Source organism: Ipomoea triloba, chromosome 10, assembly GCF_003576645.1.
Source record: "Ipomoea triloba cultivar NCNSP0323 chromosome 10, ASM357664v1".
Taxonomy (NCBI): domain Eukaryota; kingdom Viridiplantae; phylum Streptophyta; class Magnoliopsida; order Solanales; family Convolvulaceae; genus Ipomoea; species Ipomoea triloba.
In genome coordinates, this window is record NC_044925.1 from 25,079,789 (window position 1) to 25,096,313 (window position 16,525).

The 16,525-nt window shown below is 34.2% G+C and overlaps 1 protein-coding gene and 1 pseudogene across 1 annotated transcript; both read right to left on the reverse strand.

Moving 5' to 3' along the window:
• Positions 1–1,597: 1,597 nt before the first annotated feature.
• On the reverse strand, positions 1,598–5,523 carry LOC116033362 (probable LRR receptor-like serine/threonine-protein kinase At3g47570). Its single transcript, XM_031276111.1, has 4 exons — positions 4,736–5,523; positions 4,301–4,591; positions 2,133–4,127; positions 1,598–2,029 (listed from the first exon to the last, which is right to left on the reverse strand). The coding sequence occupies exons 1-4, from the start codon at positions 5,508–5,510 to the stop codon at positions 1,671–1,673; spliced, it is 3,420 nt and encodes a 1,139-aa protein (XP_031131971.1). The 5' UTR covers positions 5,511–5,523; the 3' UTR covers positions 1,598–1,670.
• Positions 5,524–12,277: 6,754 nt separating this feature from the next.
• LOC116032869 lies at positions 12,278–16,132 on the reverse strand (annotated as a pseudogene).
• Between the last annotated feature and the right edge of the window lie 393 nt (positions 16,133–16,525).

The following is a 16,525-nucleotide window of genomic DNA, read 5'->3' on the forward strand; positions in this document are numbered from 1 at the left end:
GCGAATCAAGTTTGGCCGAGGTCAACCTCGGCCAAATACTGACCTCGGCCACAATACTCGTACTCTTCAAAAAAAAAAGAAAAACAATTTTTAGACACTTAACTACTCCCAAACCACCTTAATCGCTCTCGTTGGCTAGGGAGTGGAGGGACTGGTGACAAGATAATTGGGTACCCGACCCGGAACCACTGGCAGGACCCAAAGGCTAGACAATGGACGTTCAAACTACCCAAGACACCTCACTCCTCAGCATCAATGCTCAACGGTTCAACTCCTTAGCATTGATGCCCAACGTTAAGCTCCTCAGCCTTGATGACCAACGTTCAGTTCCTCAGCATTGATGCCCAACGTTCAGCTCCTCAACATTAATGCTCAACGGCTCTCCAGCCCCTTGGCATTAACACTCAAACGGTTAGTGCTCAGACGGCTCAGCGCCTTAGCATTGATGCCCCATTACTGTACCGAGGAAGATAAAAAGGCTCACAAAGCATTTGTAGGGAGGACACTTGAACTTAGACGAAACAACACTCAACTCATCTTGTATACTGAGCACTGCACTCAATATTGTATTCAAGTACTCAAACACTGTATCAACATTACATTCAAATAATATACCAGTAACACATTATTACCGTCACAGAGTATTAGCAAGGCATGGTGGGACATGCATCCGAGGAATACCACATAGTCCATCATTGAACATGAATGATTCATAAGTAAAGTTGGCAAAAGGGCCTCTACTCGGAATTTCTCCGATTATGGTTAATATGTTGTATGAAACATTGAAATAGCTCATGCTTACAAGTCCCTCCAATGACTTGGGGGAATCATTCTAGAGAAATTATTATCCGAAAGATCCAAGAAATGTACATCCATGAGTTTGCCGAATGCATCTGGAATGGAACCTTAGATTGTATTATGAGTCACAGCAAAATTCATCATCTTTGTCAAACCTCCAATAGTACTGGGAAATTCTCCAGATGGTTTGTTATTTGACGTACATATCAATAAATATTGTCATCTTTGCGTTCCTGATTTCTTGAGGTAGAGAACCGCTCATATTCGAATTCAAGTTGAGCACCAAAAGATTTTTAAGGCTCCATGCATTATGAGGGAAGGTAGTGATGAACTCATTTTAAAATAGATAGATCTTTTCCCGGGAAGAAAAGTTCCCTAAACAATCCGAGACACATTCACTACTAGTTATAGTTTTTGTTATAATAATAAACGTTCAATCATGACAAGTACTATTCATGATTATACCCATTGTCCTTTCAAACACCCCTGATCCGTGAAAATTAAGATATATGCAAGAATACAAAGTAAACTAACTGACCTCCTTCAGCGCGATGCTTCTAGTCTTACCACTTGGACACCGCTAATTTCTGGGACCTTGGGTCTCTCCCTCTCACCAAAATATATATATATACACACTGTCTCAACTTTCATTTATCTAGCTTCTTTTTTTATTTACAAAAAATTATTTAAAAATTCCAAAAAAAAAAATAAAAAAGCTTTTTCTTGGCAACTAACATAAAGTTGGCGCCGTTGATATTAATGTTGCGTTTCTTATATATTGGTCTATACTTCAAAACAATTGCACAAAGGTGTATCTGCCGCACTTTATTTATTTCCATTCCAAGAAAGATACAACGGAAGATGCTAACATACTACTTTGAATATTGATAAAGCGAAAGAAGTTGAACTTTGATCTTTTCTAGTGCTGGTAAGGCATCTTTGATGGTCATCCTTTCTCGAGCGGATTGTGCTGAGCATTTCATGCCTAGCTCAAAGATAGCCGACACACACTGCAACTTTTCATTATACTTTTCTTCGTCTGGTCCAAGTAAATTTGGATCTATAATCATACCAATGTTTGTAGGAAGTGCACTGTGCACCCAACTTCTCAGACTTAATTCTTCGCTGAACATTTCATCTCCAGGTTGAGTCTTTGTGAAAACTTCAAGCAACATAATGCCATAACTATACATATCGCTACGTGTAGATACAAGACCTTCCTGTCCATACTCTAGAATGAAGGAGCAAATTTCAATAGGAAACCATTAGAAATGCATAATGTTATGTGACTAATGTTAAAATGAAATATAGAAATTTAAAAGGGAAGCATTTACCTGGAGCAATGTAACCAATTGTTGCTAGGGTGTTTGTAATGGCAATGGAATTTCCATCTCCTAAGAGCTTTGCAACACCAAAGTCACATAGATGTCCCACCATATCAGCATCTATTAAGACATTGCTCGGTTTCAAGTCGCAATGAATAATAGGATTGGAGTAGTCATAGTGGAGATATTCTAAAGCATATGCCACATCTATCATTATACTAGCTCTTTGTATCATATCCAAAAAATAATTGTGAGAATGCAACCACTTATGTAAACACCCATTGGGCATGTACTGTAGCACCAATGCTTTAAAATCCAAGTTGGAGCAACTACCAAGGACTTTTGTGAGGTTTCTGTGACGAATATTGCGTAGAATGTCACACTCACTATCGAAACTCCTATTTGCACCTTCATGTATCAAACGAAAAACCTTGACAGCTACATGCATCCCATTTGTTAAAATCCCTTTATAAACTGATCCGAAGCTTCCACTACCTAGCAAGTTGCTTTCATCAAATCCATTTGTTGCTCGTTGGAGTTCATAGTACGAAAATTTTGCAGGTGATATTTCTGACAGCAAGTTTGGTTCATTTGGAACCTCCCTGCTATGCCTCTTGAAGATTATGCATAGCACAGAAACAGAGGCAGTTAGCACTATAAGAACTGCCAACGAGACAAGTGCAATGAGAACCAATTTGTTCTTGATTGATTGATGCATCCGAGGAGTATTAGCAGGGCAAGGTGGGACATGCATCCGAGAAGTACCACATAGACCATCATTCCCCAAGAATGATTCAAAAGTGAAGTTGGCAAAAGGGCCTCCACTTGGAATTTCTCCATTTAATCTGTTGTATGAAACATTGAAATAGCTCAGGCTTACAAGTCCCTCTAATGACTTGGGAATCATTCCGGAGATTTTATTATCAGAAAGATCCAATGAATGTAGATCCAAGAGTTTGCCGATTGTGTCAGGAATAGAACCATGGATTTTGTTATGAGCTACAGAAAATTTTATTATTTCTGTCAAACCTTCAATACTACTCGGAATTTCTCCAGATAGATTGTTATATGAGAGATCAATAAGTATTGTCTTCTTTGCGTTCCCGATTTCTTGAGGTAGTGAACCGCTCAAGTTATTGAAATGCAAATCCAGCCTCAAAAGATTTTCAAGGCTCCATAGGGTAGGAGGGAAGACAGTGAATTTGTTTTCATATAGATAAATCTCTCTCAGGGAAGAAATGTTCCCTAAACAATCTAAGATTGGACCTGAAAATTTATTTTTTCCTAAACTTATCCAAAACAAATTCTGTAGTTCACAGATCACATTTGGAAATGATCCTAATAATCTGTTCTCTGATATGTCCAGCAGCTGAAGACTCTGAAGAGCCTGAATGGTTGTCGGCAAAATTCCTATAATGTCATTGGACCAAAAACTCAACAAAAATAGGCTACTTAGATTGCCAATCCCCTGTGGAATTCGTCCCCAGATGTTACAATTTTCTATGATGAAATATTGGAGAGTGGTGGAGAGGTTGCTGATTGCATTTGGGAGCAAGGCATTTAAAGGGTTAGTTGATAACTCTATTGTGTGGATGTATCTACAGTTTGCCAATGAAATCATAAGGCTAAATTGAGGATCAGTGGTTAGATTGTTCTCAACCAAACTTAGAAAATTGAGCTGTGCTAAGTTTCCAAGGGAATTTGGAATGAAGCCTGTGAATTGATTTTGGCTAAATTCAATAACAGCAAGGTTGGAAGCATTTGAGATTTGGGCTGGTATAACTCCTCCAATGTAGTTATTGCGAAGGTACAATTCTTTTAAATTGGAAAGCCAATAACCTAAAGATGGAGGAAGAGTACCTGACAAATTATTATATTCCAGTGATAGTTTTTCCAATGTCGACATATTGAAGATTTCCCATGGAACAGAACCACTTAATCTATTGTTATCCGACCAAAAGATCTCTAGCTTATCAAGGTTGCCCAACTCTCTTGGTATTTTACCTGTCAATACAATATTCAAATCACAAACAAATACAATACTCGTATGTAGTTGTCATGTTGGAGTCTATTTTCGAATTCACATTATAATATATTTCTTTCATTTTGCAGTTCAATAAGAAGTGTGTTGATTAGAATGCAAGACATGCAATTATAAAGAACTCTGCCGTCCATACCTGACAAGAAATTCTTATCAAGAATAAGAACCTTTAGCATTGTCAAATTCCCAATCTGTCTTGGTAATCGCCCATTTAGTTGATTCTCCCACATATGAAGATATTGAAGGTTAGAGCATTCACCTATGCTCCTTGGAATGTTGCCATATAGCTTGTTCGTATACAAGTAAAGTTGTTCAAGCTTTTGAAGATGTGAACACATGTTTGGTGGCAGAATACCAGACAGACTGTTGTTTTCCATGCTTATATATGTTAGTGCAGAAATATTAAATATTGTTTCGGGTATTATTCCTACAAAAATTAAAACATAGAATCATATATAGTGTGTATATATTTAGAGTTATTACATACTTAAAACCATTAAATTTGATCACTATATATTCAAAGGTTAGTTTCACATTACTCTAATAACTAAATGTGTACAGGAGCATATACCTTCTAAGTTGTTATTACCGAGCATTAATATCCGAAGCATATTCAAGCTCCCCATCTCTCTAGGAATTGTCCTGACAAAATTGTTGTTACTCAACCTCAAATCTTCAAGTTTTGAGCAACTTGATAAATTCTTTGGAATTTCACCATTCAACTTGTTGAAGTGCAGGCGAAACACTTTGAGTCTTGTAGCATGTTGACATAGCTTCATGGGAAGAGAGCTAGATAGGCTATTATTGTTGAGGACCAAATTTTGTAATGTGGAAATGTTGAAGATGGTGAAGGGGATAGGACCATCAAGTTGGTTAACTTTCAATATCAACCATTTTGCATTCTCAAGATTGCCCAACTCCACTGGAATTTTCCCACTAAAGTTATTGTAACCAAAATCTATGTATTGTAGTCGGCGTAGGTTAGCTAATTCTCTAGGCAAATTTCCATAAAAACTGTTGTAACTTATGTTTAGAGAAACAAGAAATGAGAGGTTGCCTAATTGTGGAGAAAGTGTACCCATGATACCCATACTCGATATGTCTAATGCGACCACTCTATGGTGTTTGGATCCACAAACAACTCCAATCCAGTTGCAAATAGAAGTAGTGATTGACCAGTTGTTTGCCAATGTATGGTTGGGACTTAAGGTGGTGTAGGATTTCAAAGAAAGAAGAGAGGACTGATCAGTGGTGATGTTGGTGGCTGTATCGCAGGGTATGATTGGTATGAAAGCCATTGCTAAAAACAACCAGGATAACAGAGAAGATAACTTTCTGATCTCCATGTTAGTATGTATGAATTCTAAAACTGTTGGATGAAGAAGAAAATTGGGTTGGTGATGCTATGCTAATGATGGAGCTTCTTTTATAGTGATACCCAGGGCTATTTTTGGGCTGTGCATAATGCGTATCAGTACCGTGCCTCAATTTTAGAATGCTCAATATCTATTTTTGCAAGCATTATTACATGAACCATGGTCCATATACATTTAGTATATTAAAAATGTATTTTGTATTTGTGGTCCACACAACTATATGGATCATGTTTTACACAATAATTTGCCATATTTTTTACTTTGCTGATTAAGAAATAAAAAAAAAAAACTACAATTAAATCCACGTTCCTTCACCCTCTTTCTTTAATTTCTTGCCTAAAACTCATAAGGCATTTTGCCCAAATTACGCACCACCATTGAAGAAGGTAAGATTCTTCATTCCTCTATTAATTTTACAGCTTTCACCTAAATTTCTTTGATTACCAAAATTGCAATTCAATTTTCACTTCTCCATGATTATGGATGGGAGGCAACTTTTTTGTCAATGATTTTGTAGTCTAGTGACATGAAGCGACTCTCTGATCTCAAATGGGAAGTCATGTGTTTGCCCCTCAATCGGTTGGGGGCAGTATTGGCTCTTTGTGCTTTAGTAGGTTGAGATAAAATAGTTATGAATGGATACATTAGCTCTTATTTACTTTCTCTGTTTAATTTTATCTGTCATACTTACTACTTCTTGATCAAATTAACTCTTTCTTCTTTGTTTACTTTTATTAATATTTTTTAATAATTTTTAAATTTAATTTTTGTGTTAATAGTACTTTTAATGTAATTTCTAAATAATAAAATTTACATACTATTTCTAGTTATCTCACTTAATGTGCCACTAAATCATTGTAATTTATCCCTCCACTGTCCTATTAAGCAAGGGTACGGTTTGAGACCTTGAAATTAAATTCGCTTTTTGTGCTTAAAATTATCTCCAAATTCATATTTTAAAGAAAAAAAATCTTTTGGAGATGCCTACATTAAATACTCCGCATATTTTAATTTTAAAAATAGACCTGTGTTAGTCTTGACTCTATTAGTCTTCCGACCGCGTAACGTGTGGAAATTAAACGATATATGCAAGATTGAAGTATTGAACAACACAAAATAAATGAAGATTTTTTTTTAGAGAAAATATTAGTCAAAACTAATAGTACAGCTAGTGCCTAGATATACAAGGAAGACAATATCCCGTGTGTGGTTTGTGTACTTAAGGTACACCATTGTAATGTTTAAGGTGCGTAACCATACAACCGTACGGGAACTCTTCTCATATATATATATATATATATATATATATATATATATATATATATATAGAGGATATGTAATTGTCATGGTGTAGTTTTTAAAATTATTTATGTGAATTAATAGCAAATTTAGTAAGAATAGAGTTGAATTTTAAAAAAGTTTTCGCATTAAGTTACCAAAACTCCATAGCAACCATCAACACATACAACTTTATCCTCACCCTAGCCTCCATGAACAAATTTAGTACTAGAAGACTGAACATGATAAATTCATCATCATATCAGGATTTAATATGGTCTAAATCATTGATAATTTACAAATATGGTCTAAAATGTACAAATAAACCACTGAATTATTTGGGGATAGCAATTAAGCTACCGAACTCAAATAAGTTCCAAATTCATCCCTGAATCTGGAAAAAACATTTTTAGCAGGTTAATAACAAGTTTGTGTTGATTAGGATGTCATGTGTAATTTTTATTATATATATATATTTGTTGTTATTATCCTACTAAGCATTTGACCCTAAGAAAAAAAAAAAAGCATTTGACCTACCCACCACTAACTAATAAATAAATTTAACTACCAATCACACGATGAAACCTCAATAGGGAAAATGCTAATTTCTTAGTAGGATTTTTTTGTCAATTTTTTTTAGGGTCAAATGCTTAGTAGAATAATAATAATAAATAGAAAATCAAAAATACATATGACATCTCAATCAACACAAACTTGTTGTTAACATGCTAAAAATACTAATTGCATATTTTTTTCAGGTTCATGGATGAATTTGAAAGTTATTTGAGTTCGGTAACTTAATTGCTATCGCCAAATAGTTCAGTAGCCTATTTGTACATTTTTATTGTCCTCCATTCACATACGTACTCGTCCTTTTCTTGAACTTTGAATAAATTGAACATGGTGCCCAAAATTTTGAACTTTGAATAAATTGAACATGGTGCCCAAAATTTCTTAACCAAAATAGACTTCAATAGACCTTTTATGCAAAGTCTGTTTTGGTTAAGAATTGTTCCCCACTTTTCTTACGTAAAGTCTGCTTTGCTTAAGAAATTTTTATTAACCTAAATTTTATTAAGAGCATGCAATTAACATGTTTGATTCCCATAATGAATTTTAAAAGAATAACAATATGGCAAGACCTTGTGGTGGTGGGTTCAAGTCTCAGTGAAGGTGATATTGACTCTTTATGCTTCAGTAGGAGATGTAATAGAGTCAGTAGTACTAAAAAAAAAAGAATAATAACATTATTTTATATTTATGTGTGTAAATGATGTTTTTAGTATTATAATAAAAAAGTTATTTGCAAGAAATCGAACTTTTAATAATTTTAATTTTTTCTACTAACAAGTCAAACAATGAAATTAATTTTTTTAACAAATATTTATTAGAATTTAAATTTAATTCCTCAATTATTTTCAACGATTCAAACGGACCGTAATATATTCTAGGCGGCAAAGGTTGACTTATTATTTTGTTTTGTTTGTGTTTTTCTTAATATTCTATTAAAATAAAAGAAAAATGAACTCCAATGGCCAGGCAGGACATGGAAGCGGAGGACTCATTCAAAGTCATGCGAGACTATGACCTGTTTCTATTTTCTTTTCTTTTTAATTTTTTTAAAGGAGAAGTTTTTGAGTCGCGGAGTTGCCACTACTGACCTGTGCGTAAGAATACAAGACAAAAAGGGTAGGAGTTAGATACATTTAAGTTGCGGGGTCAAACTTATTGATCGAGAGAATTTTCAATGTTAGTCGACATCACTATCAATCGTATCATTTCATTATATATACCATGCATAATTGTCCAGATTATTATTGTTAATAATTTTCAATTATACTTTGTCTAATAATGTATGAGATATATATAATTATATGAATATGATCGACACGGATGTCAATTATTATTTTAAAGTTTTTCACATAATACAAAATAAATAGAATAATAATAAATATTTACATTCATTTAAATCTATATCGTCGCTCTTTCATCAAAATAAAAAGTTTTATCAATTATTTTGTAACAATTTTTTTCATAATTAACAGATATTCATTTTCTAATTAACTGAATATTCTATAATTTGAAGGATAGATGAAGATGAATACCAAGATCTCGAATTAAGTGATCCATATTAATTTTTATCTATTTCAAAAATAATCTTTTAAACTATCAAATGTACATTAAAGTGTAAATAAATAATAAAATTACAATAAATCACTAATGAATTAATCAACTAAAAAAACTAAATCATATATCTTGACAAAAGAAATAAGCTAATAAAGAAATATGGTAAATTTGATTATTAGATGTATTTCTTTTATTTAATGAATTTGAACTTTAATATATATATTTTTAATTCATTTAATATAAAAATAATAGATTTTTTTGAAAAAAAAAATTAAATGAAGGCCAAAAGTATTTTTACTGAGAATTTCCTGCTTAATTAGTTAAAAAATTATTAACACAAATTACACTTTTTCATTGTACTTTTCTTCATGTAGAACAATTAAGTTTGGATCTATACATTGTCAAAAAAAAAAAAAAGTTTGGATCTATACTTTAACTTATTTTCATTCATTAGAAGTACATGCCTAGAACCCATCTATGCTTGAACTATCCACAAGGGTTCAATCATTGACTTTGGGAATGGAGCATGCTTAAATCTCCAGGTCAGTTGTCCCACCTAATAGAGATGTCTATAATCCGGCAAAGGGATTAGTCACTGTGTCCGACGATGGAAATTAAATCGTGGGATGCCCACCAAAAAAAAAAAGCTTGTGGAGAACAAAACAGCACCGTTACGTTGCAAATATCCTTTTCGTATATTGTTGGTGCAACAGAAAAAGTAGAGAGCCTATAAATAAAGTTTTGCGACTAAAGGGATTGCCTCAGCTCAATTTGATCTCATAATTAGATCTTTGTTAATTTAGACGGCTTAGTTTATGTAGTGTTTCTTATGCTCTATATTTCAAAACAATTGCAAATGATTTGTGTACAAAAACTTTATCCATCTGCGGGGCTATTCCAAACATTTCATAGGCCCCGGGACGAAATTAAAAAAAAGGACCCTATATGGAACAGACTAAAATTTAAATTTAATAATATTTAAATATGATAATATCAAATAACATGAAATAATATTAGAAAATTTGCAACAATTTTTTTAAATACAAAAATAATCATTACAAAAAAATTCTGCGTGCTTTACTCGATACAAAATCGATAAGTGCATCAAGATTAATATTTTCTAGCATATCCTTCTCAATACACAAAATTGCCAAACCATTCAATCTTTCTTGTGACATTGAAGATCTTAAGTAGGTTTCAATAACTTCAATTTTGAATAATTTCAATATGATCTTGATTACTCAAATTTTCATTAGATTGTTCAAGATTATCTATGTTTGGTTTCTCTAAATTCTCATTAGAGGATCCCACTATTTTAACAAATTTATTCATAGCTCCTCTTTGTGAGTCTATTAATTGATCATTTTTTTTTTCACTTCCGGATGAATGTTTTTAGGAAACATTGTATTAAAAAAGGAATAAAAGCACCTGGCACTTGTGAATCAATCAATCCGAATCAGTCAACCAAAAATCTTTCAATGGTAAACATGTACCTTTAATCCCTGATTCCCTGCATATAATAAACTTAATAAACTTACAATTTTATTTTATAAATAGAATTAAAATAAAAATAAAATTCCTAATTATTCAAAAGTATAATTAGAATTTAGAATTGTATTAGGATTCCTAAACAACAATACAACCTAATCTGCAATCAGAAACTATATTCCTAATTTATGCAATCAAAATAAAATTCCTAATTATTCCAAACTCTTAAACATTAGAACAAGTCAACAATACATTATACATAATATAATATAATTAATATTAATAATTTAATATACATAATATGCATTCTGGCATTTTTGGGGAATTCGCCAATAAGCCAATTCATAAAATTATTAAAATACTTAAAATACCTTTGGCTTTGCAATTGCGAATCTGTGATTTGCGATTTTCGAATTGTGAATTGCGAAGGGCCGAACCGTCGAAGACACTACGAATTGCGAAGGGCCGAAGACAATTGCGAAGGCTGAAGGCACTGTGAATTTTGCGAAGGCTTGGTGTGACTTGTGAGTTGTAAGCAGTGGGTGTGCGGTTTATTAAAATCGAAAACGTAGCTTTCAGAAGTCAGACATCTTCTCGAATCTTACTTCCAAACAATTAACCGTATTGTTTTTTTTTTTTTTTAAATATATACTAAGTATAATTGTATAAACTAATATATATCTATGGGCCCCCTTAATAGCCCTGTCCATCTGCTGCATTTTATTTCCATTTTCAAGAAAGATACAATAATAGGAAATGCTAGTTTTTACATAAATCATACACCGAATTGAAAGAAGTTGGACTTTTATCTTTTTCCGTGCTGGTAAAGCATCTTTGATGGTCATCCTCTCTTGAGGAGATTCTGCTGAGCATTTTATGCCTAGCTCAAAGACAGCCAATATATATACCCTCTAATTTCTCATCGTACTTCTGTTCATTTGGTCCAAATAAGTTTGGATCTCTGACCAATGTTTGTAGGAATTGAAGTGTACGACTTAAATCTTCACTAAACATATCATCTCCAGGTTGAGTCTTTGTGATTTGTGAAAACTTCCAAGTAACATGATACCATAACTACACATATTGCTACGGGTGGACTCAAGAACTTCCTGTCCATACTCTAGAAGCAGTGCAAAATTTGATAGGAAGGCACAAGAAATGCAAAATGTTATGTGACGAATGTTAAAACCAAATCAAGAAAGTGAAAGAAAAATTGAAACATTTACCTGAAGTAACGTAACCAATTGTTGCTAAGGTGCTTGTAATGGCATTCACATCTCCTAAAAGTTTTGCAACACCAAAATCACTCAGATGTCCCATCATATCAACATCTATTAACATATTACTGGGTTTCAAGTCACAATAAACAATAGGCTTGGAGTAATCACAGTGAAGATATTCCAAAGCAGATGCTACATCTATCATTATAGTCACTCTTTGCATCATATCCAAGAAATAGTTGTGAGAATATAACCACTTGTCAACTTATTAGACACTCGTTGGGCATGTACTCTAGAACCAATGCTTTAAAATCCAAGTTGGAGCAACTGCCAAGACCCTTTATGAGATTTCTATGACGAATGTTGGGTAAAACTTCACACTCAAGGAAAAAATCAAATCCAGAAAGTTTTCAAAAAAAAATTTAAAAAAAAAAAAAAAAGTTGAAACATTTACATGGAGCAATGTAAACAATTCTTGCTAAGGTGCTTGTAATGGCAATGGAGTTGCCATCTCCTAAAAGCTCTGCAATATCAAAGTCACTCAGGGAGTAAAAGTGACCTAGTAAAGGACAAAATAAGATTTGTGTACATAAACTGTATCTAATCTGCTGCATTTTATTTCCATTTTAAAGAAAGATACAATAGGAGATGCTAATACATACTACTCTAAATACTTGCATACAGGGAAAGAAGTTGGGCTTTGATCTTTATCAATGCTGATAAGGCATCGTTCACATTCATCCTCTCTCGAGGGGATTTTGTTGAGCATTTTATGCCTATCTCAAAGATAGCCGACACACACTGCAACTTTTCATCATACTTTTCTTCACCTGGTCCAAGTAAATTTGGGTCTATAATTTGACTTGTATTTGTAGGAAGTGCATTGTGAACCCAACTTCTCAGGCTTAAATCTTCATTGAACATTTCATTTACAGGTTGAGTCTTTGTGAAAACTTCAAGCAACATAATACCATAACTGTACATATCGCTACGTGTGGATACAAGACCTTCCCGTCCATACTCTAGGAGTGCAAATTTTGATAGGAAACCATCCATTAGAAATGCATAATATTATATGACGAATCTTAAAATCAAATTCAGAAATTTAGAAAACAAAAACAATTACCAGGAGCAATGTAACCAATTGTTGCTAAGGTGTGTGTAATTGCAATGGAGTTTCCATCTCCTAAGAGCTTTGCAACACCAAAGTCACTCAAATGTCCCACCATATCAGCATCTATTAACACATTACTGGGTTTCAAGTCGCAATGGATAATAGGATTGGAGTAATCATAGTGGAGATATTCCAAAGCATATGCCACATCTATCATTATACTCACTCTTTGTATCATATCCAAGAAATAATTGTGAGAATATAACCATTTGTAAAGACTCCCATTAGGCATGTACTCTAGCACCAACGCTTTAAAATCCAAGTTGGAGCAACTACCAAGGACCTTTGTGAGATTTCTGTGACGAATGCTGCGTAAAACCTCACATTCACTGTCAAAACTCCTATTTGAACCTTCATGTTCCAAACGAAAAACCTTGACAGCTACGTGCATCCCATTTGTTAAAATCCCTTTATAAACTGATCCGAAGCTTCCACTACCTAGCGAGTTGCTTTCATCAAATCCATTTGTTGCCCGTTGGAGTTCATAGTACGAATATCTTGCTGGTGTTGTTGCTAACAGAAAGTTTGGTTCATCTGGAACCTCCTCCCTGTTGTGCTTCTTGAAGATGCATAGCACAGAAACAGAGGCAATTAGCACTATAAGAACTGCCAACGAGATAAGTACAATGAGAACCACTCTGATCTTCTTTGATTGATGCATCCGAGGAGTATTAACAGGGCAAGGTGGGACATGCATCCGAGGAGTACCACATAGACCATCATTCCCCAAGAATGATTCATAAGTGAAGTTGGCAAAAGGGCCTCCACTTGGAATTTCTCCGGTTAATTGGTTAATTTGTTGTAGGAAACATTGAAATAGTTCATACTTACAAGTCCCTCCAATGACTTGGGAATCATTCCAGAGATTTTATTATCAGAAAGATCCAATAAATGTAGATCTAGGAGTTTGCCAAATGTGTCAGGAATAGAACCCTGGATTGTGTTATGAGCCAAAGAAAAATTCATCAACTCTGTCAAACCTCCTATACTACTGGGAATTTCTCCAAATAGTTTGTTATTTGAGAGATCAATAGTTATTGCCATCTTTGCATTCCCGATTTCTTGAGGTAGAGAGCTGCTCAAGTTATTCGAATGCAAGTCGAGTATCAAAAGATGTTTAATGCTCCATAGGGTAGGAGGGAAGACAGTGAATTCGTTTTCATACAGAAAGATCCTTCCCAGGAAAGAAATGTTCCCTAAACAATTGGAGATTGGACCTGAAAATTTATTTCTGCCTAACTCTATCCAAAACAAATTCTTTAGTTCACATATCACATCTGGAAATGATCCTATTAATCTGTTCCCTGATATGATGAACGCTTGAAGACTCTGAAGCGCTTGAATGGTTGTAGGTAGAAATCCTATAATGTCGTTGGACCATAAACTCAACTTGTATAAGCCGGTTAGATTGCCAATCTCCGGTGGAATTCGCCCTCTAATGTTAGAATTTGCTACACGGAAAACTTGGAGAGTGGTGGAGAGGTTGCCGATTGCATTTGGGAGCACTACGTTTAAAGGGTTAGATGATATGTCTAAATAACGGATATATCTACTGTTTGCCAATGAAGTCATAAGGCTAAATTGAAGATCAGTTGTTAGATTGTTCTCAACCAGACTTAGATAATTGAGTTGTGCTAAGTTTCCAAGGGAATTCGGAATGAAGCCTTTGAATTGGTTGTCGCCAAGTTCAATAAGAGCAAGGTTGGAAGCATTTGAGATTTGGGGAGGTATAACTCCTCCAATATAGGTTTTGCAAAGATACAATTGTTTTAAATTGGGAAGCCAATAACCTGATGTTGGAAGAGTACCTGAAAACTCATTAAATGACAGTACTAGTACTTCAAGAGTTGAAATATTGAAGATTCCCCACGGAATAGAACCACTTAATCCATTATCATTCAACACAAGGAGTTCTAGTTTATCAAGGTTGCCCAACTCTCTTGGTATTTCACCTATCAAAATAATATAATATTCAAGTGACCGAAGGCACAAACAAATACAATATCCATATGTAGTTGGCATGTTGGAGTCGATTCTCAGGTTCACATTATAATTATCTTTCTTTCATTTTATAGTTCAATAAGAAATGTGTTAAGAATGCAATACATGCAATTAAAAAGAAGAGCTACCTCCCTTGTCCATACCTGAAAAGGAATTGTCACCAAAATCAACTCTCTTTAGCATTGTCAAATTCTCAATCTCTCTTGGCAACAACCCATTTAGTTGATTCTCCCACATATAAATATATTTAAGCTTAGAGCATTCACCTATGCCCCTTGGAATGTTGCCATATAGCTTGTTCGTATACAACTTAAGTTCTTCAAGATTTTGGAAATGTGAACACATGTTTGGTGGGAGAATACCAGACAAACTGTTGTTTCCCATGCTTATAACAATTAGTGTAGAAATGTTAAATATTGTTTCAGGTATTATTCCTACAAAATTAAAACATGAGTCATATATAGTGTATATGCATTTAGAATATAATTATTACAGAAAACCGTAAAATTATTCTAGTAGCCAAATGCAGGAACATATATACATATATACCTTCTAACTTGTTACTGTCGAGTCTTAAAATCTGAAGCATATTTAAGCTCTCAATTTGTCTCGGAATTGTCCCGACAAAATTGTTGTAATCCAACTGCAAATTTTCAAGTTCTGAGCAACCTGATAAATTCTTTGGAATATCACCCCTCAACTTGTTGCAAGACAGGTTAAGCACTTTGAGTCTTGTAGCATGTTGACAAAGCTTCATCGGAAGAGAGCTAGATAAGCTATTATTGCTGAGGACCAAATTTTGCAATGTGGAAATGTTGAAGATGGTGAAGGGGATAGGACCATCAAGTTGGTTAACTTTCAATATCAACCATTTTGCATTCTCAAGATTGCCAATCTCCTCTGGAATTTTTCCACTAAAATTATTATAACCAAAGTCTAAGTATTGTAGTCGGCGTAGGTTAGCCAATTCTCTAGGCAAATTTCCATAGAAACTGTTGTGACTTATGTTAAGAGAAACAAGAAAAGAGAGGTTGCCTAATTGTGGAGGAAGGGTACCCACAATACCCATATTTGATATGTCTAATGCGACCACTCTATGGTGTTTGGATCCGCAAACAACTCCAATCCAGTTGCAAACAGAAGCACTGATTGACCAGTTATTTGCCAATGTATGGTCGTGACTTAAGCTGGTGGAGGATTTCAAAGAAAGAAGAGAGGACTGATCTGTGGTGATGTTGGTGGCTAGGGCGCTAAGTATGAAAGCCATTGCTAAAATGAAAAAGGAGAGTAGAGAAGATACGTTTGTGATCTCCATGTTAGTATGCATATATGACAATTGATACAGGTTAAGGTTTCCATGAATAAATACAAAATATCTTGGGCGGCACCAAATCTACTCAACGAGTGGACTTCAATTATCTATCATTTATCTTAAAGAAAATGCATTTTTGCAATAATATATGACTCCATGTATTCATATCCCAAGGTTTTTCACTCGGCTCTCAAGTTGATGACCCCACTATATAATATATATGACCTGTATTGGCTAACTGTATGGATGCAAGAATACAAAATATCGATTCTCCTTAATTGATTGGTACGGTGTTCATAATCAGCTCTAGCATGCATGCATTAGAGGTCATATCCTTTAATTTTAATTTAATTTGTATCTTAGCTTTAAAGGCATGCATGGAAGT